At 41.4% G+C, this 21,782-nt stretch overlaps 1 protein-coding gene across 1 annotated transcript in view; it reads left to right on the top strand.

Annotated features, from left to right (window-relative positions):
- The window catches only part of plekhg2 (pleckstrin homology and RhoGEF domain containing G2), a 105,178-nt gene that overhangs the window by 30,901 nt on the left and 52,495 nt on the right, over positions 1–21,782 (top strand). Inside the window, exon 3 of the mRNA XM_022767371.1 lies at positions 11,550–11,650. Coding sequence (XP_022623092.1) covers positions 11,550–11,650 — 101 coding nt within the window. The remainder of the gene's footprint in view (positions 1–11,549; positions 11,651–21,782) is intronic.

Below are 21,782 nucleotides of genomic sequence, written 5' to 3'. Positions count from 1 at the left end.
AGTCATTTTTTACAGCGAAGAGTCAACGCAACAATCCCAGAATTCCTCTGTCCTGATGTAAAGGAGGTTTGTTAAATGATAGATGTGTGTGTATTTGTGTATATGCGTGCATGTGTTTGTGTGTGTGTGTGTGTGTGTGTGTGTGTGTGTGTGTGTGTATGTGTCTGTGTCTGTGTGTGTTGTCCTGCTGCTCTCATTGGAGGTTTTGCTGATGTCTGGTTTTGATTGAGGCTACATGATGTCACCCTCACTGGGAATCTGAACCAACAACCATAATAGGCCTGTGTGTGTGTATGTGTGTGTGTGTTTGTGTGTATAATAATAACAATGCAGACTCACAGAATGAGGAAAAGAAGGAAGGAGAGAGAGTGAAAACAGCTCGTTTTCTGTCACTGATCGACTCATAAACAAATTCTTCGACAAATTTTTCTGAAAAATTTCTCATAAAAGTGAAGCTCTGCTGCCAGTTAATTGAGATCACTGCACCTGGTTCATTTTTTATCAGTTAAATCTTGTTTTCTCCAGCTGTTTCTAGGAAACTGCTGAAATAAGCAAAACTAAATTAAGAATAAGTGGAATAATTTAATTTGATTCAGGGACTTTTTGTAGTTTTCTAAGAGAAAAAACTCAGTTTTAAATGAAAGACATTGGGTGCAGCAGGGATCCTGCTGTTGACCTGCAGCCAAGTGGGACAGGAAACTGAGGGGTAGAAGGGGGGAGAAATAGAAAAATGGGAGAGGACGGACGAAGCCAGGGAAAGTAGAGAAAGCAAGTGGGGTAAGAAGGAGAGACTGAGGGCAGATGTGGAAAGATGAAAAAAAAGAGGAATGAAAGGAACAGGGAGAAAAGGGAGTGAGAGAAAGAAAGACAAGCAAAGAGAAAATGAGAAGAACACAGGGGAATGTGAAAGAGAAGACGGAGGAGGTGAATTTTGGGTTGCAGAGAGTGTTTGGGGAACAGGAGGAAGGAAGCAAGAATGAACAAAGGAGCACAGGATGGAGAGATGAAAACCAAAGAGAAAGACTTCAGACTGGCCTTCAGTTTCTACAGCTGCAGGGTGTTTTACTGCTCCAATATGTCTCTATCTCCTCTCACAGTAACAGAGTCAGAGTCTCAGTGTTCATATGAACAGTGAAAACAATGGTGAAAGTACCAAATGTTGATCATTTGATATATCTCTGATCAGCCCACTCAGCGGTACATTTTTATACCACTGATTTACAACAGCAAATATGTTTAGAGAGGAATGATGTTTTTACCCAGAGACAGTGGGTGAAGGCCTGTTAAATTCATTCTGTGATCATACAAAGTAACAGGGAAGCTAAGAATTTAAAAAATACAGTTACATTAATATTTGCCCAAATATAGACATTTAATAACATTAACAACATAAATTAGACTTGAATCAACACCTATTCTGGATTCCAGTGAGTTTCACGCTCGGTGCTGCTTCATCATGTAGCAACTTATTTAAAAAACATTTACAATTGTGTTTCACTTCATATGCATAATGTCTATTCTCAGCAGCTAAAGAATGGTTATGATTTTATTGTTATATTAAATAGCGGGGGTATAAATAATAACTTCTCTAATAATAATTATATGTTCTTTTTTTATTTCAAGGAAATAAGAAATAATAACAACATAACAGAGCTGTTCGAAACTTAGAAAAAGTGCTTTTAGAGAATTAAATAAGTGTAGCTTTCCATTTCACATCTCAACTCCTCCTTTCCTCTTTCTTTCCATTTTCTATCCCACTCCCCCCACTTATTTCTCTGATTAGTGTCTCTCATCTCATCTCTCGTGTGTGTGTATCTCACACACTCCCTCAAGTTGCACTAATTGGCTGAGAAGCATCATGTGACTCCCGATTTAAATTTTTATGTGATCCCTTGTTTTTCTGTTCCTCCTCTCCTCTCCTCTCCTCTCCTCTCCCGCCTCTCACTCTTCCTCATTCCTCCTGTCTTCATCTTCCTGTTGAGCTCTATCATTCTTCACTCATCTCCCTGTCACTGTTTCTTCACGTTACTCTCTCTCTCTCCCTCTATGCCCTCGAGTGTGTTACTGTGTGTGTGTGTTTCCTGTTGCCTTTAAAAGGTGATGAATGTGGCCAAGGCCTCTCATTATATGCCTCATTATACATACACACACACAAAAACACACACACACACACACACACACACACACACACACACACACACACACACACACACGTGCAGTCCCATTCAGAGCATCTTTCATCTTTCACAGCACATTTCTGACCAATCAGAAAGCAGAAAGTTGCTTCATAGCATTCAGAGCAAAACAAACTCCCAGCAGAAATAATAAAGTTTTTCTCAAGTGCTAAAACTCATTTCTTGAAACCTTCAATGCTTTTCTCAAAACTCTAAACACAAATGGTCAAACTACATTAACCAAACCTCTGACTCTTCTTGCAGAATCAAACAATCAGCTTCATCTGCGCTCAGAATCAAACACTGTTTTTAGAGTGTACACAAGCCAATCAAAATGAAAACACCACTTATCATTCATTACTTTATATTTGTTTCATCACATCATTAGCAACAAGTGTGAACAGTTTTGAGTTGTTGTGTGTAAGCTATGACACCTGTGCTGAAATTGAGTCTAACTTCTGCTACGTGTGTTTACCATCATGCATCATGATTGCATCACAATGCACAGTATGTTTCAGTGAGTGAAAATGTGTTTAGAGTTTTGTAAAAAGGCTAAATGAGATCTGCAACTTGTGAAAATTGTTTATGGTTTACCAAAAGAGTGACTGATTCAATGAATGGGTTCAGACCACTGAGGATTTGGTTCAGAGAATGGGATTTAGTGTTTTAGCAATACAGAAAAACTGTAATAAGTGAGGACAAAGTGCAGTTTGTTCTGGTGGTCAGCAGTGGTACAGCATCTGTCCCAAAAAGCATCTACCTCACAGACCACATAGAGAATCTGCGGTTATGTGCCTGACATCTGAATGTAAAGTCTGTGAGAGACTCAAAACATTTTCAATTCATTTCAATGAGGCCAATGCAATGATGCAGCAGGAGTCTGAGTCTTTAATGGACCACAATGCAACATCATCCAGAAGATGCCAGTAAATATGTGGCCTCATTGTCCACCAATGAGGCCACCACGTTTGCAGTGGGGATATATCATGTGAACTAGATATTAGATCCCATTTATTCCTATAAATTCCTCTCACTGAGCTCAGAGTAAAAAGGTTTTCTCTGTTTCTGGTTTGCTTCCTCACTGTGTGAGTCACATCAAATTTGGTACAAATATCCAGAAAAAAATCAAAAGAAAAGCAAATCAATGCATGGACTGTAAAGATGGACGTAGCTTCTGTGACATCATCCACAGGTTTCTGAAGAGTGGTTTGGAAGCTCAGAGTGAGCTGCTCAGAGTGGCTGCTCAAGCTTCTCCATCTTGGCAGTGCCTGAATCCGCCCCTAACTTGGAGCTAATCCAAAAATGGTCAAAGAGGCGTGTGTGGTGCAGCGACTTTGGTTGATGTCAGTTTGTGGCAAGCATACGCTCACCCACCTGTTACTCAATGAGGCCACGCCCTCAATTCTCCATAACTTTAAGTCTTAATAAAATGTAAACAGGTGAGTTTTATAAATAGTCGTCTGAAGCAGGACATGAGCTCTAGAGACCTAAACTGTTTTTGTACCAGGCTGTAAACATGTTTATTTCTGCTGTAAAGTTGGACATTTTAACATGGGAGTCTATGGGGATTGACTCACTGTTGGAGCCAGACTCTAGTGGTCATTAGAGGAACTGCAGGTTTTGGTTCTTCAGTGTTGGCTTCAGCTGCTTGCATCTGCGATCTCAGTATTGCAGTCACTACCCAGAGCTCATTACTATAGGTGAGGGTTGAAACAAAGATCAACTGGTAAATCGAGAACGTTGTGTTCCAGCTCAGCTCCCTCTTCACCACAACAGTCCAGTACAATGCCAGCATTACAGCTGACACCGCCTCGACCCACCTGTCAATCTCCCGCTCCATCTTATCATGAACAAGACACCGAGATACTTGAACTCCTTCACTTCGGAAAGCGGAAAGCATTGCCAGAGAGAAGGATGTTTGGGACCTCTTGCTTAGCCTGTTGCCATCGCGACCTGACTGTCAAGACTTCTGTTATTTACATTATTTTATCGTTATTTGAAGGTCTGAATAATTTATTTGAGGATTTAGTCTTCTGTCATTTTATTTTGAAATGGTTCGTTTTATTGTGAAAAGACTCGGTGGCTTCCGGTTTATAATGATCACGGCAGTTACACCTGAGGTTTAGACAGAAGCACACCGCCCATTGGTAAGCATGTTGAGAAATAGCCTGCTAATAATATGATTTGTAAATGTATGCGTTTATGATACTAGATGTTAAGCTGGCTCTGATGAGACTTTCATGGAGTATTTGCGGTTAACGTTGCTAGCGCTAATTAGCGGTTATGCTAGGTCCCGCTAGCGTGCTAGGCTAACTTCGTTAGCATTTCGGGCTAGCGCTTAGCTAGCTTCCATAAGCATTTAGCTATTAATGTTAGCACTAGTGTTAGCTGATAAAACACTAGTGTTTGGTTAAATGGGTCTTTGAATTTGATTCAATTCATTACATTTATTTATAAGCACATTTTGATTGTGTATTTAAAGGAATTAATACTTTGTTTATTAAAGAAGTGAATGTAGCTAATTAAAACACAATTTCTGTAATAATATTATGTAACCTTTTTTATTTGGGTTTAATTTCAGGTTTATGACCCGTGGCCACCTTTGGTGATTTTGTTAAAATAAAAGAACACCTAGGAGAAATACCACCAGTTATAGCTTCAGTGTGCTTCTTGTTCTGCCTTTTCGGAGGGCCAAGATTCAGAAGTCCGAACACTGACCTCGGATAAGCGGAAGATAATGGATGGATGTTGCCTTCATTTTTCAGGCTCAGAGGTTGCAGAAGAAGAAGAGATGGTTAAAAGATCTAGTTAAATGAGCAGCGACATGTGAAGAGCTCTGCTTGGAAAGAACATTTATAAAATACTTTTCCTCTCCTTTCTGGATTCCCTGGTGCAAGAGTGTATCTAGAGTGCCCAAGTTCCTAAAAATAATAGTGTTGTGTTCTTAGTGAGAGATAAAGCTGCCCAAACATGCCGAAGAATCAAAAGCCAAGGTCAGGCCCTGACGCCTCAGACAAGCAAACTTGCCTGGAAGAACAGAGGCAATGTTAGATGATGACGCAATCATGGCCGGCATAAAGCGGACTGAGCAATGTGTGCTGGCAGCTACAGCTGAAGTGCACAAAAAATAGACAACTTGTCAAGTGACTTGAGGTCGGAAATCTTGAATGTGTGCACAGAACTTATGAAAGTAACTGAAAATGTGCAGAAGGAAAGCACAATGTTTGCAACATGCATTGAAGATCTTGAGGAGGGAGCTAATTGTTATACTAACCGGGTCGTGGAACTTGAAGCTAAAGTTACCACTCTGTCCTTGTAAGTAACCCAGCTGATAGATAAGACTGAAGATTTGGAGTCCCGACAACGGAGAGATAACTGCAGGCTAATTGGCGTGGAGGTGTAATGTGTGTAATGTCCAGGTATGAAATACAATCTCTTATATCCAGCCACACTTAAAATTACAACCTCAGTTGGCGAGCCAACATCTTTGGAGGACCCAACCAAGGCAAAGCTATACTGAGTCCAATCTGCACCCCCGAGGGACAGAGGGAGAGACTTTACGCAAAAGCTTTAACTGACTTGGAAGATTCTTTCTTTATGTTGAGAAATTGACTTCATCCAGGGTTACAATGCTACATTTTAAACCAAATCAAATGGCTACCTATTTTTGTTAAAGTTTTCACTCAGCCAGCTCCTTTGTTATTATTATCATTATTCAAATTTTTCTTCCCATGATTGTTTATATCTCCTGACTGTAAGTGTTAAGGGATGTCTCAGCTTGTGACCAAATGAGTGCTTATGTACATGCAGTAATGACAACATTAGGAGAAGGGCCCTGTTCCATTTAGTTCTGCCCATGCACAGTTCATGTGAGAGTTTAGGTTGGTCTTGATGTGTTATATGCTTAGGAGAGGGATGAGCATCTAAACATTAACTCCCAAAAGAGATTAAGATGCAAGTTAATTGGGCAAATATATCATTCATGTCTAGACTACAAAGCCAGGGAGACAGCAATTCTAATTAGGAAAGGGATTCCTTTTGAACTCTCTGAAGTTTTATCTGATGTCAATGGTAGATATGTTGTTGCAGTTGGCAGACTATTTAATACACCTTTAATTTTGGCATCTACGGACCTAATCGGGATGATTTGCGATTCTTCATAAACTTCTTTTCAGTTCTCCCTGACCTTAATTCCTATAAACTGGTGTTGGGTGGGGACTTCAGCTGTGTTCTTCATGCTCATCTGGACAGGTCACATCTGAGACCAGATAGTACTCTGTCGTTACCTGCAGTCGGTATTAACTCCTTTCTTCGCTCTTGTGGCCTGTCAGATCCGTGGTGGACAAAAAATCCTACTGCAAAACAATTTTAATTTTTTTTCCCCCGTCCACAATAGTTACTCCAGGATCGACTATTTTGTTGTAGATGACCAAATACTTCCCTTTATTCCCAATAGTCAGTACCATAGCATAGTGCTATCAGACCACAGCCCAGTACAAATAGATATGATATTTCCAGATAATATAGTGCCCCAGCGCACCTGGCATCTAGACCCCCACTTGCTTTCTAATTTGTCTGAAATTCAGTCATTTCCTAACTCTCTAGATATACCAAGACTTGCTCCTGACACTCAGTTGTCCTTAGAACAGCCATTATCATCTGAAGAAATAGCAAATGCTATTAGGCTATCTTGAACAGGGAGGACACCGGGCCCAGATGGGTTTCCCATCGAGTTCTATAGGGAATTCTCTCCAAAACTTGTGCCTATCTTAAAATCTGTTTATGATGAATCATTGGCCATTGGAAAATTGCTTTGAACACTCTCTCAAGCAATAATATCAGTGTTCTTGAAAAAGAAAAATGTACTTATCTGGGAATTGAGATAGCAGGTTCAGTTGAGGCCATTTTAAATACAACTACAGATCTATTTTAGAACATACTAAAAATGATCGGCTCCCTATCTCCCTCTATATACATTCATTCTGAATAGTTGCCTTCACACATGGGACAAAGATAAAGCAGGGTGGCAAGGAGACATGGAGAGTGTATTCCAGAGGATACCTTGGAAAACAATATTTTGCATATACACACTTCTCTCCGTATCAGATATGGATTAATCCAATTTAAGGTAGTCCACCGATTACATTACTCCAATGACAAATGAGCTAAATTATATCCTAATGTTACCCCAAACTGCCCCAGATGTCATTATTTCCCCGTTTCCTTGGGACACATGTTCTGGTCATGTCCATCACTTTCTGGACGTCTGACTTTCAATCACTCTCGACAATATCCGGTAGGAAATTAGGTAGAAAATCTTTGGAATAGTTATAATGAATTAGAGCTTTCCCGCCTTCATAAAAATGCAATTGCCTATGCATCGCTGCTTGCCCGCCGTCTGATGCTGCTTAATTGGAAAGGAAGGAACCTCACCTATATTCATTGGACCAGGGAAGTGATGCTGGGATTTGATCTGGAAAAACTTAGGTATATAGTACGTGGGTTGGAAGATAAGTATGACAAATTCTGGTCGATGTTTATCACCCATATGAGAAGCCTAACCTTAACTTGACTCATGTCATTTTTATTTATTCTTTCTTGAGTGTTGATTTGGATATTCAGGTGACTATGATTGTGGTGGTTGGAGTTGTTACCTGCCTATCCTCCTGAGGGGTCTAGAATGCTGGTATTATGTGTAGCGTAATCTAAACAGGTCAGTTTTGGTCATTTATGTGTATGTATGTTTCATTTATTTACTTATTTGTTTGGGTTTTTTATTTATTTATTTATTTCACTATCGTTGTAATCTTACTATCTATTTAATTTATTTACTGTTATGTATTTATGTATTTATTTTTGTATGTGTGTCTGGGGATGCCGCCTGGAGGGGGTGGGGGCTTACAACTTTTGTCATTAATGCTTAACCATTTATATTGTTGTAAGTTTGATATGTAAAACTGATAAATACATTTTTTTTAAAAAAAGACAATGATAAAAAAAAACAAAAAAAAAACTTACAGCTCTGTTTTTTTCATGTGTTAATGCGAGGAGGTTCCAGCCTCCTTATCATCGCTCTGCATAACTGATGTTTTCCTGTTCATGCTTCATGTACGTCTGCGTTCGGTCACCAAGTCTGACTTTTTACTCTTTAGCCACACAACTGCTGTTACACCTCAGACAAGAGTAGAGACTTGTGCATGTGACTTCGGGTTGTGTTTTAATCTTTCTGTCTCTGGCAGGAGTAACGCAGAGCCAGGTCTTGCACGTTCATTTTTGGTAGATTTTATTTAATATTTCTAGAACAAATTGGTCCATCACTTTACCCTGGTTCTAAAACTCTGAATCTCTGCATTTGCATAAACTTTAAATTCCTGAACTGATTTGTTTTATGAAACCAGTCAGACATCCGCAATATAAAGGAAATCTTGTCTGACCCTCCCAGGCCCAGTCACTGCAGCTGCAGCTCTTCATGTAAACAGAACAGAACCAGATTCTTTTATTTTGGCTAAGAAATGCTGCGTCTTTTTTATAGTGTATTAGATTAGAGTCAAATCAAATCATGTTTTCTTTTTGGTGACCATGTAGAGACACGTCATGGATCCCAGTTTGGGAACTTGGACTGGATCTGGTGAGCTGACCTCAGCCTCTGGTGCTTTCTCACACATTATTTTCTGTTTGGCTAGATTTCTCTTCCTCCTCGGCAGAGTTTCTGTCTGAGTTTAAATATTCAGAGTTTCTCTGGCAGCTTCTCAGCGTCCAGGCTTCTGTTTGCTTCAGTGTGTGTTTGGTGGTGTGTTACCAATAAAACTGTGTGTTTATGTGAATGTAAGGACAGTCTGCTTTGGTCTCTTATCTCATCCCTCTCCCCCTCTATGTCCCGGTGTCTCTCGCCCCTGACTCCTCTCCACTGTAATCTAATTACCAGCCACCACAGGAAATGACATCATCTGGGCTCTGACAGGATTGTATGATGGATTTTAGTTTGGTAAAGTTTCCATTACAACACGACTGACTGACTCCACATACAGTAAACAGAATGAATGTAAATCAGCTCCTCTGATCCTCTTTAACCCTTTAAAAGCAGCAGACACTTCCATTTCCTGGGGGAAAGTTTGAAGATTAAGCAGCAGGGTATTCATATCTGGAATGTTAATGTACTGGACATTAAATATTTATATCCAGTATCTCACATTTATTATGTAGCATTCCAAATCTGCTTTCAAGGACACATGATGTCTAATTAGCATAATAAAAATAATTATAATACGTTTTATTTAAAGGAGCCTTTATGACACAATTTAACTTAGATGACATCAAATTAAATGAAGTGATGACATTTTATATCCAAAAGGTCAAAGGTCAACTTCACTGTGACATCATAATGTTCTGCAAAAACACCTCTGGTCATTCAACACTGTAACTGTGGAAGGACTTACTGTAACTTGATAGTGGTGGTGGAAACACACCACACCACAGCTGCAGCCGGTGGAGGTGGTGTGGAGAATGATGTGCACCAAAGATGTTGGTGCATGTCTGGGAGTTGAATCAGGTGCTCTCTGCTCAGAGAACTTGTACCCATGTGGTATGTGTCCTAACCATTCAGGTATCAGGTCACCCAGCACACTTTATTCTAACATACTCCAACAAGCCTCATTTGAGGTGAATGAGAGACAAAGTATATGTTTGAAGTGTCACAGTATGACTGTACCATAACACATTCCCTGCTGACAACATCCCTATAATGTCCCAGCATCACTAAAGACCATATATTGCAGATGAGCAACTTTCTTGACTTGGGGTTCAAACCTCAGGCCTCCTAGCTGGGAAACACTTTCTGTACTGGGCCTTTCAGTTCCAGCTGCAGCTATGTGCAGATGTTTTTTCTTCCTGATTGAAGATTTCAGGTTGCCTGTTTACATGGGATGAGTTTTAATACAGTCTGGTGTTTACATGCAGCTGTGTGACATCCACTGAAGTGATGAATACATCCTGCATTCATCTTCCTCAGCGGCTATCTTATCTCTCTGGCACGTGTTTGAGGACATGCCCAGAGAGGATGCAGCCAAAGAGCAATCAGGTTATATTACAGGTACAGTTTTTCCTTTGATCAGTTTATGAAGAGGTTTGAACTGTCCTTCTGCAACTGATTTCTTCAGATTGAGGTGTTTATATGGAGCACTTTTATTCTATTTGGGTTTTTTGACCGATCATAATGGGGATATTAGGCTCCATGTAAAGGTACCTATAGGCTGGTCCTACCGGGGACCTGGGAAAACACATGAGTAATTGATAACATTAATGATGGCTCAGCTCCAGTGAACCTCCTGCTGAGTTATGCCAGTGAGCCTGCGGCACAATACCATCTGATCAAAGTTGTCAACGCATTCATCTTCTCAAAACTGGACGTCTGTAACTCCGTCCTAAAACCCTGAGTCTCTATCTTCCTCCAACTGGTTCAGAATCCAGCAGCTTTAACAGACATCACATCACCCCAATCCTCACTTTCCTCCTTTGGCTCCCTGTCAATTTTAGAATTGATTTTAAGATTTTACTGATCACTTTTAAAGCATGCTGGAGCTACATTACAGAGTTGTTGACCCCATACGAGCCAGTACGCAGCCTGAGATCCTCAGGCAGGTCCTTCTGGTTGTTCCAAAGTTGAGGATTAAATCTAAAGGTGACCGCGCTTTTGCCATCAGGACCCCTCGACTTTGGAACGACCTACCCGAGGAGATGAGGCACAAACAGTTATTTCTTTTAGATCACTTCTTAAAACAAATTTTTACAGACTTGCTTGTATGTGATGTCATCTTTTTTATCTTTTTATTGTCTCCATATCGCCCTTTTTTTGCTTTTTACTGTGTTTGCGTGTGTAGGTGTGTGTGTGTGCGTGTGTGTGTGTGTGTGTGTCTGTGTGTGTTTCTATACAGCATCTGCTCCCTCTAATTGTTTTTATTTATATTGTATTCTATTGTTTGTCCTCCCTCTGTAACTCTGTACCTTATTTCAGTCTGCTTTTGACTATCATCGCTTTTTCAAATCATTTGTCAAAGCACTTTGGTGAACTATGTTTTTTAAAGGTGCTATATATATATATATATATAAGGTATTATATTGTGTGGTATATGGTGTAGGTTTCAGAGCTGAAACACGCATACTGTCCTGGGGATGAGTGTAATTAGAGGAAAAATGCAAACCAAATAAACCACCAATCCAAAAAGGACATCAGAGAACAAGAGTGTGCTTTCTCTGGTAAAGTGACCAGCTGATAGTAGCTTACTCTTTGTCTGAGCCACTGTCAAACTGAAATGAGTCAGCTTGTAATGAAAAGAAAAGGTGTGTATTTCAACTCTATGTCTGTGTGTGTGTCTGCAGGACTATCTCGGCTGCATCATCGACTGTGGAGCTCTGCCGCTGAAGCCGGAGCAGGTCAGCACTCTGTTCTGCAACATAGAGGACATCTACGAGTTCAACAGGTAACTCAGCTCCTCCTCTTCACTGTGTAGTGTGTTTGTGTTTCATAAGCTAAGGTAAAGTCAAGATGCTGCTTCTGTTGAGTCTTGGATTAGACATTCAGTCTATTTCTAGTTCAAGTTTCATTCTGCTCAATACAAAACTAGACCCATTTAAGATGTGTTTTTAAGTCTACCACAACGCCACACAGTTTTCAGATCATGATGTTTTTGTGGATTTTGTCATCTTTTAGTTAGCTTTTAATGAGCATGCTATATGATAGGGCTGAGCTAGCTGCTGAGCGTCAGTGCGTTCAGTCTATGCCATCAGTAAAGATTTGTGCCCATGACGAACTCACAGCCAACTCCGGGGTTTTTCTCTATCAGTAACTCCTGTGAAAAAAACATACAGCAGATGGAACAGATATCATCAAACTCTCTGTCTCTATTCTAATGTGTTCTGTCTCTGTCTGTATAAATTAAAAGCACAAATATGAAAAACAAAACAGTGGGCAGTGGTTTGGGACTGTCAGGAGAGCCTGAGGGGGAGGGAGGGGGTTGAGAACCCCTCCAGGACAGACACAAAGTTATCAACCCACGCAAATGGAAATTCGACAAGGAATGCAAGATAAATCTGTGGAAAAGTATGCAAGACTTCATCCTGGCCTTCAACTACATCAAGCCCAGATGAACAGGATCTGATCCTGGTGAGACGACATGGAGTCCAGTCCCTCCAGTTGGTGTGTAACAGTCCACAGAAGCAGATCAAGTAGCCTCCCGTTAACAACGCGCATGCATGCACACACACCATTTACCAAACTGACTCTGTCATGTTTCTGTGTAAATACAGATAAAGAAAGTGTTAGAAGAGTGAATGATGAATGAAAGGATGTTTTCATCTTTACTAATTAACCATTTAATTCACTGAGCAGCTCAGAGGCTACCAGCAGGTACCGCCATCTTTTGGTGGAATGTCTCCTTGTGTGTTACTCAATGCATGATTGACGTTTAGAAATCAATCAATACACCTTAAATGTCAATATGACAACTTTGACCATTTCATTTGTTTTTATTAGCATGACACATGCTTTAGTGATGATTGGATCTTCAAGTGCTAAAAAATGTTTGTAATTTAAACCAGATTATGTGAACTGTGGAAATTTTATGTCATCATTTGGAGAATAAAAGTGGCGGGGTGTGGCGGAGCGCTCTGGGAGCTCTACACCTATGACCTCTCCATTATTTGTAGTTTCGATGATCTTTCTCATCGAACCACGACCACAGAGTCTGTTTGTTAGCTGGAGACCTCGTGTAGGGGGCTATTCTGCCAGGATTGAAAGACTCTTAAATAGAAATATTAATATTAAATATTAATATCGTCTCGCTAATTTCCAAACAGCAGAGTTAAAGTTTGTTCACCCTCTCCTGTAGCATTTAATAGTAAAGCTGTTCCACTGCTGAAACAAGAAGATCATAATTAGGATATTTTGGTAAACTTGAGTCTGGAAAATATTTAGTGGGTAACATATTTTGGCTCAGAGTCCCATAAAGACAGACAGAGAGATAAGCTGGTACTGGAAACATTCAAATGCAGGGAGGCAGAAATTATCCGAGCAAGCCACAAACACTGCCAAGGCTGCGGGTTTGATTCTCACCAGGACAAACGAGTCGGTGATAAAAAAGTGCTCTGCTGGTCTTTTTGGGGGGGATAAAAGCATGCAGCAGCTGCTGAGCTAATATGACTAAACCAGATTCTTCAAGACCCAGATCAGGTTTTACAGAGCAGGAATGCTGAGTGATATTCCACCCTGCCTCGCACACCCAGAGAGAGAGTGAGAGAGCGAGTGCCTGTTTCTGTGTCACGCTAGTTTTGAGAGAGCAATCGTGCTTCCCGATATGTTCACATGCAGTCACACAGCCTGGCTCACTGCTGCAGTACATTATGGTTATTTTTACAGACAGCAGCCCAGATTCTCCACATCAGTTTAGAGAAGAGTGTGTGTGTTTGAGTTGGAGAGCAGACGGTGGTGAGAGCAGACTCAGATGTGTCTGTGGTGATGTTAAGTGACGTCTGCTGTGTGTTTAGAGGCTGAGTGGACGGGATGAACTGTGGTGTATGCACTGTATGACTGTATGCACTGTTTTTACACTTGCAGTGTACAAACTATACCATGGTGTTAACAGGAGCTATCTTCTTCCCCATCATCTTCATCAATGCCTCAACAGTCAAGGAATTTAAAGAATTAAAAGAATTAGATTCAACCATGATGATGATGATAATGGTGATGTTAAAGATGATGATGATGAAGATGATGATGTAGCTGTTCATGGTGATGATGATGATGCTGAAGATGATGGTGTTGTAACTGTTGAGGCACTGATGAATATGATGGTGATTATGACCATGATGATGATTATTATTGTTACTGATTGAGAGAATCTTAAAATCGATGGATGAAGGATGAAATGAATGAACTGGCAACATGAATTCTGAGTTTAAAGAGAGCTCATCTTCCGAAGGCTCTTGCTAGGTTAGGAATTTAAAGAGCTATTTTCTTACAGCTGCAAGCATATAGCCCTACTTGCATCTGATATGTGTATATATACTGTATATATACAGTATAAATGTAATGTACTAAATTCTATATTTTATTCGCACAAACTGCACACAGATAAGTCAAATAGTCAAATAGCGAAACAGCCTACACACAAATCTATGAGCATTGAATCAGAAACAAAGCACACCAGAGATTCAGTCTTCATCAACAGTGCTTATGATGGCAAGAACAGTATGTATGTAGTCATCTTTATTAAAGTGAAACAGTGATAAATTGCCGTCATGCATGAATGAAATATTAGCATTCCTTAATTTAACACATGGTCCATGTTGATGAAGATACATAAAACTAGAAAATGCATGGCAAAATAACATTGTTAATATTTTCAGAGACCAAAAATTTCACAAATCATGTTTTCAGGGGAGCCCATGTATTGTTATGAAGAGCTGAGCTCTCCCTGGCTGGAAAAAATGAATGGAAATGGCATGACAACATCATGGTGTGTGTTGACAGGCATATGACCAGAGCCCGTATTCACAAAGTATCTTGAGGTTAAATGTAGTTCCTAAATTGCTGATTTAAAAGAAACTCCTAAAAATAATTGGTGTGTCAGTCCTAACTTTAGGACTCCTGGTTTTTCTGACTAAGAGTAATTCACAAAGACACTTGGTGCTAAAAGTAGCACCTAGAAATTAGAAGCAGTTGAGAGGACTTCTAACTCACTAAGACCAAATCACAAACAATCTTAAAAGACCTGCTGTCATTCCACGTCGCAGTGTTTTGGAAACCTTACATGATGCTGAATTACATAAAAGATACGACTCAATCATGAGGGAATAATGATCGTAGTGGAGTTTGTGAAGGTGCAAACATCTCCAACTGAAACAACCCGATCAGTGGAAATTAAGCATTTGGCAACGCTGGCAACAGAGAAAAGCCTAACTGTTCACGAAACATTAATGTGTTCTGACCCAACATCTTAGGACAATCCATATGATTTCTTTTAGACGTTCAACAGCTACAGAGAAACAAAGCAGCTTCATGGTCTGTCTACCCATGTGATTGGTGCCAGATGGAATTATTGCACCATTGCAAGACAAGGAGGTATTTGTAAACAAGAAAACAAAGTCTCACCATCAACACACGTATTGATGCTGCCTGTACAGTTGTAGACACTGTTGTCCAGAATCTACACACGAATTATGGATCTTAATGGAGAGTGACCTGATCAGCTGTTTGAAAGGATCATATTCCAGCTGGATGTCACCTGGTGAGACAGGGGAAATCTTCTCACACCTCAACCCACAGCTACAGGTACAGCTACAACAGAGATTGGCTAATAGGCTGCCAGTTAGCTTAAGTTAGGTCATCTAGGACAGTTTAATTTTTTTTTCCATTGAGAAAATTGAATGTAAGTTTTTATAGTAAAATTAAGTTCTCGGGGGTCGACACAAACCTGATCATACAGATGCACTTTGGAGAATGCACTACTTTAGTAAACAGCAACTAATCTTAATTTGTATTTGTTTATTTCTGAGTGTTTTTTTATTATTACTGCGGGATATTGTGCATGCATTTTCAACCAATCACTGTGGTTCCTGCAAGGGAGCTCGTCCACGAAAATTGACGTCAGCCATAGCAATGGAGGCGCACTCTTAGTATAGGGGTTTTTGCTTCTCCTTACTAAAAACTGGTCTCAGCAGCTTTGTGAATAGGTTTTAGGAGAAAACTTTTAGTTAGAAACTTTTAGCGTGTGTTGCGTGTGCCCTGGTTTTGGTGTCCTGTCCTCTCTCACAGCTACACTTGCCTCCCAGTTCCCTCCTCCTGGTGTACACCTGGGTGCAATCAGCACTCGGGGGAAGGGATAAAAGGGGCGGAGAGTGCAGAGACAATGGGAAGAGACACACACACACACACAGACAGACAGCTAGCTGTACCTGGGTGCGGGTCCTTTTGACCTCTCTACCTTCTCCAAGCAGGGTTTGTTCCTCCACACACAGTTAGGTGCGGTGGGGTTTTGTTATTTTTGTTTATGTTCTTTTGGGCTGGAGATTACCGGTAGTCATGTTATTCGTCTTTTGTTTTAGGTTAAGTTGGGTTTAGGTAGTTTAGGAGGAAGCGCTGGGAGCAACGGCCCACTGCGTGGTTGGCCCATCGTTTACCTGTCTTTTGTTTATTTTAGCCGGGGTCTCCAGTCCTTTTTGTTTTCGTTGGTTTAGGTCGATAAACTATGACTAATTTTGGGAGATATTTCAATAAAGCTTGGGTGAACTGTTCTTGTCTGGTGTCCTTTTTACATATGTTGCAGCCTCCTGCCCCTTTTGAGCTTTATTCTTGGAGGCCGTAACATATTTGGGGGCTCGTCCATTCCGTTTTTTTCCTGCGCTGACGTTGTTCTGTAGTCTTCCTTTAAAACGCAGTGTGGTTGAGTGCTGATGTTTTTTTGTGGTCTTTTGCCTCGGCGTTGTAGCTGTGCATTTTTGTTTTAGCGCAGTTACTTTTGTTGGCAGACTGTATCATAGTAATTTTTTCCCCCCACATGTTACTTGATGAGAAGCGTGACATTGTGGATGATTACTTTTGATACTTTGTATTGTTTGTCAGTGTTTCATATTGCCTACTTCTGGTGTGCTTTTGTTTTGTGCACCCGTTTTTTGGATGCCACTGATATTGTGCTGCTGCTGTTGTCCCTAACATATCTCTGTCTGTGCAGTTTTTGGTGTGTTGTGCCACATTTTTGAGGTGGTGTTTTTGTGTCAGCCTGTCCTTCTTCCTCATGACTTGGCAGGTTTTTTGTTGCGGTCGTTTTTTTTTTGCTTTTGACAATGGAGTTTAATATCGACGACTTTGTGGCGCAACCTAGTCTTGATAAACTACATCGTTGCACAAAAGAGCATTTGATAGTCATTGCCGATCATTTTGGTATCACTATGCCTAACAAATGAAGAAACAAGTGATAAAGTCTGAGTTATTGACTGCTTTGTCTAAAAAAGGGGTTTTGCCTTGTGATTCCAGTGTCTCAACAATGAGTTCCACTGCGGGACAACAAGATCTGGGGGAACAGCTCCGTCTTAAGGAGTTAGAAGTTGAGATGTGTCGTCTAGCTGTAAAAGAAAAAGAGCTCAGCATCAAAATAAAAGAACAGGAGCTCAGTAACGAATTCGAGTTACGCAAGATGGAGGTTGAGAGGCAGTTTCAGTTGAAGGAGCCTGAATTACAACAGTCCTCCTCACCTATTGTGTCTCGATCTCAGTCGGGCGAATTCAATGTGAATAGATGCATTCGTTTGGTCCCTCCTTTTAGTGAGAAGGATGTAGACAAGTACTTCACCTTGTTCGAGCGGGTTGCAAACACATTAAAGTGGCCTACAAATGTGTGGCTGCTGCTTTTACAGTGTATGTTTACTGGCAAGGCTCAAGAGGCTTATGCATCCTTGTCGGCTGAGTTAAGTCTAGATCATGGGAAAGTTAAAACCGCTGTACTCAGCGGCACCAACTCATATGCCATGAGTTGGTGCCCGCGGCATATCGCCAAAAGTTTCGCCAGTTCAAAAAAAACTGACTATCAAACTTATGTTGAATTTGGTCGCAAGAAAGAAGCTCTGTTCGATTGTTGGTGCCAATCTAAAAATGTTGCAGACTTTTGCAGTCTGCATAACCTAGTACTGCTGGAGGAATTTAAGAACTGTTTACCGGATAAAATCGCCACTTACATTAATGAGCAGAAGGTATCCACGGTGTCTGATGCAGCTTTTCTGGCTGATGAGTACATCCTCACACACAGGGATACCTTTGAAAAGTTCCACTTGTCCTCTGAGCATAGTGCTCCTGTAGCCAAATCCTTTGCTTTTCCAGGGACGTCAAACTCTCAGGGTGAGATGAAGCACGGTAGTAAGGAAGGTGGAGATGTTAAGGTTAGGCCAGTTTGTTTTTATTGTAAAAAGCGTGGCCACACTATAAACCAATGTTTTGCCTTAAACAAACGAAACAAGTCTCCAAAAGCAGTTAATCTGTCGAAAACTGAAGCTTTGCCCAGTCGGCAAACATGGACCAAGCAACCTGTTTCAACTAAACCTGATCTTGATTTGTACGCTCCTTTTATTATGAAAGGTTTTGTTTCCCTGTCAGAGGGGGATTCGAAAATCCCTATCACCATCTTGAGAGATAGTGCAGCCTCACAATCAGTTATTCTGGAGGGGGTGCTGCCGTTGTCAGAAAACTCCTCTATTAAAACAAAGGCTTTGGTCCGGGGGTTTGGGATGCAGTGTGTGGGCGTATCGTTGCATGCTGTTCACCTTGACTCCGATTTGGTTAAGGGGCGTGTAGTGGTAGGGGTTAGTCCACAGTTTCCCATAGACGGAGTGTCTTTCATTTTGGGCAATGATTTGGCTGGGGGTAAAGTTTTATTAAATCCTGAAGTAACGGCTGTCCCTCTTTCTGAGTGCCCAGATGGGTTGGAGCAGAAGTTCCCGGAGGTGTTTTCAGTTTGTGCTGTCACTCGCGCAATGTCGAACAGGCAGAAGCAGGATTGGCCTGAGGGGGCGAGCGAGGTAGAATTGGCTGATAGTGTCATGGCTGATTCTGGCTGTCTGACTTCTCCGCCAGTAGTCTCTCCTCTTGCTCGGTCTTCTCACTCTGTGATCACTCCTGCAGCTTCAGCTGCTGCTTCCTCTCCCGTTGAGGAGCCTAGCGTCAAAGTGAGCATGTCACGGGAGCAGCTTATTGTTGGACAGAAACATGATTTGTCACTAGGTCCTTGTTTTGATGCTGTTGTTTCAGAGGATGAAGTTGTGAAAGAGTCTACGGGTTACTTTCTTAAAGACGATGTGCTCGTGCGCAAATGGACGCCATCGCAGGTGTCCACACAGGATGATTAGGGTGTTGTAGTCCCCAAAACGCATCGGCATGAAATCCTCAAGTTAGCACATGACAATCCACTTGCTGGCCATTTAGGGGTTAATAAAACTTACGACCATGTTCTGCGATGTTTTTTCTGGCCAGGATTAAAACGGGACGTGCGGCAGTACTGTAAAACATGTCATGTCTGCCAAGTCTCTGGTAAACCAAATCAAACTATACCACCATACCCTCTCTATCCAATCCCAGTTGTGGCTGAGCCGTTCAAGCGCAATATTGTCGACTGTGTTGGCCCTTTTCCACGCACGGAAGCTGGTAATAAGTTTCTTTTGACTGTGATGTGTTCAGCAACTCGGTTTCCTGAAGCCATTCCCTTGCGTAAAATCATGACTCCAACCATCGTTAAAGCACTGGTGAAGTTTTTCTCTTTGTTTGGGTACAAGCTGATCAGGGATCTAATTTCATGTCACGAATTTTTGCACAAGTCATGAAACAACTTGACGTCACTCACTGTTGTTCAAGTGCATATCACCCAGAGAGTCAGGGGGCAATTGAACGTTTCCATCAGACTTTAAAGTCTATGCTCCGCACTTACTGCCTGGAGTCTAGTAAGGACTGGGATGAGGGTGTCCATCTCCTCCTTTTTGCTGCTCGTGAGGTGGTCCAGGAGTCCTTAGGCTTTAGTCCAGCAGAGTTGGTGTTTGCTCACACAGTGCGAGGCCCTCTTAAACTTTTGAAGGAAAAATGGTTGGGTGATAGCAAACCGCAAAATTTGATTGAGTACGTGAGTAATCTTCGCTTTAAACTTCACCGCACTTGCAAGTTGGCAAAGCAAAACATGTCTGTTGCTCAGAGTAAGATGAAACGGTGGTTTGATAAAGATGCTTAAGTACTTAGGAGTACTCTTAGTGGTACGATAAAATGCTTTTTGAATACGGGCTCAGATCAATAATGCTGGAATAAGGCAATGTTATTTGATTTTCTGGTGGCTTTGCACATCTTAGCTCTGAAGTTTCAGATCATCGTCAGCTCTGAGACTGGTTTTAGGGAGAAGTCACCACAGTCAGTGTGTTACCAACCGAGTTTGCTTTCATGTCCTTATTAGGTGCTGATGCAGTTTTATGAAGGGACCAGTGTGGTTTCAAAAAGTCTCACTGTTGGTGCATTTAAGGACACTGGGACACTACAATTTCTGAGCAGACTTCAGAACAAACTGAAACATGTGATCCCAGAAAGCAAACCAACAAAAAACAACCTTTTCAAATGTCCTCTGCTGCTGATCAGTGTGAACGACACCATGTTCTTGGTGCAGTTTGTCTGGATCAACCAAAAGTGACTATAAATAAATAATAATAAATAATTTGACCACGATCCAAGAAACCATTGATGTGTTTCTGACCAACATCTGGTCATTTATACAGACACTCATGTTTGGGTCATAACTCTTGAACTGTGGTGGGTAGAAGATTCCTTTCCCATGAATTCCAGTTGAATGTCTCAGTGCCAGCTCTCACAGCACTCACAATACACATTTAAAACGTTTTTCAGACCTATGAACATACAGATCACACACCTAATCAACCAATCAAATATGTATCAATATGGTTAATTAAAGGGGACCCCCCCCAAATGCAAATGCACGCACGCACACACACACACACACACACACAAATACTTTCTGCTGCTCTCTTTTTGAATGTCTGGTGTGTGTGTGTGTGTGTGTGTGTGTGTGTGTGTGTGTGTGTGTTTGGTGTGTGTGCATTTGCATGGTGGGATAGGAGTGGGGGCTGGGCTGGGGGGAGTTGCTTTGAGCCTGGGAAGGAAGCTGTTAAAATATGTCACACACACACACACACACACACACACACACACACACACACACACACAACCCTCCACCCCGCCCTGCTGAGAGTCCTGTTTTCACACTTCACTTTCTTTGTGTCTGTTCCAACACACATACACACACACACACACACACACACACACACACACACACACACACACACAGGCGTACAATATCATGAACACACACACACTCAAACACTAATAGTCACTAACACAAAAGCACAGATGTGTGAGTACAAACACACACAGTTTTCATTCCATCCAGGCTTCCTGCCCCTGGTTCTCATGGGAAATATCGTATGAGAGGGAGCAAGCGAGGGAGGGAGAGAGAGAGAGAGGGAGAGAAAGACAGAGAGGGAGGTGGGCGGTGCCTGCAACTCCATGTCTCTCTCTGCAGTTAATTAAATTTTATTTAATAAAGACAATTAGTTAATAATGAAGTAATGAAAGCTCTGAGAAATCCCCTCAAACTTCATTCACCCCCCCATCTCTCTCTCCCTCCTTTTCTCTCCTCCTCCTCTCTCTCTCTTTCTCAGGGTCGTGCAGAGTTTGTGAAAAAAATCTGACCTGGTTTTTCGCTTTCTTTCTTTGTCCTAGAAAGGAGAGAAAATAAGACATCCCCCCCAGTCCCTTGTTCTGACACACACACACACACACACACACACACACACACACACACACACACACACACGCACGCACACAAACACACAGAGTACCAGATGGGCAGACATAACAAGGCCGGAGTGGCTACATCATCCAGCATAGTTCAAACATGACACCATGTTCGGGTCGGTGAGGGTTGAGACTTCGTTGTGATTGGTCAGTGAGCTCAGTGCAGGAACACACTCTCCTACACAACCCAGACTACAGGTACAAAGAGAGGGCTGGTAAAAACCT

Source organism: Seriola dumerili, unplaced genomic scaffold (genome assembly GCF_002260705.1).
Source record: "Seriola dumerili isolate Sdu_G_001 unplaced genomic scaffold, Sdu_1.0 BDQW01001168.1, whole genome shotgun sequence".
Lineage (NCBI taxonomy): Eukaryota > Metazoa > Chordata > Actinopteri > Carangiformes > Carangidae > Seriola > Seriola dumerili.
This window is presented reverse-complemented; position numbering and strand designations above follow the sequence as displayed.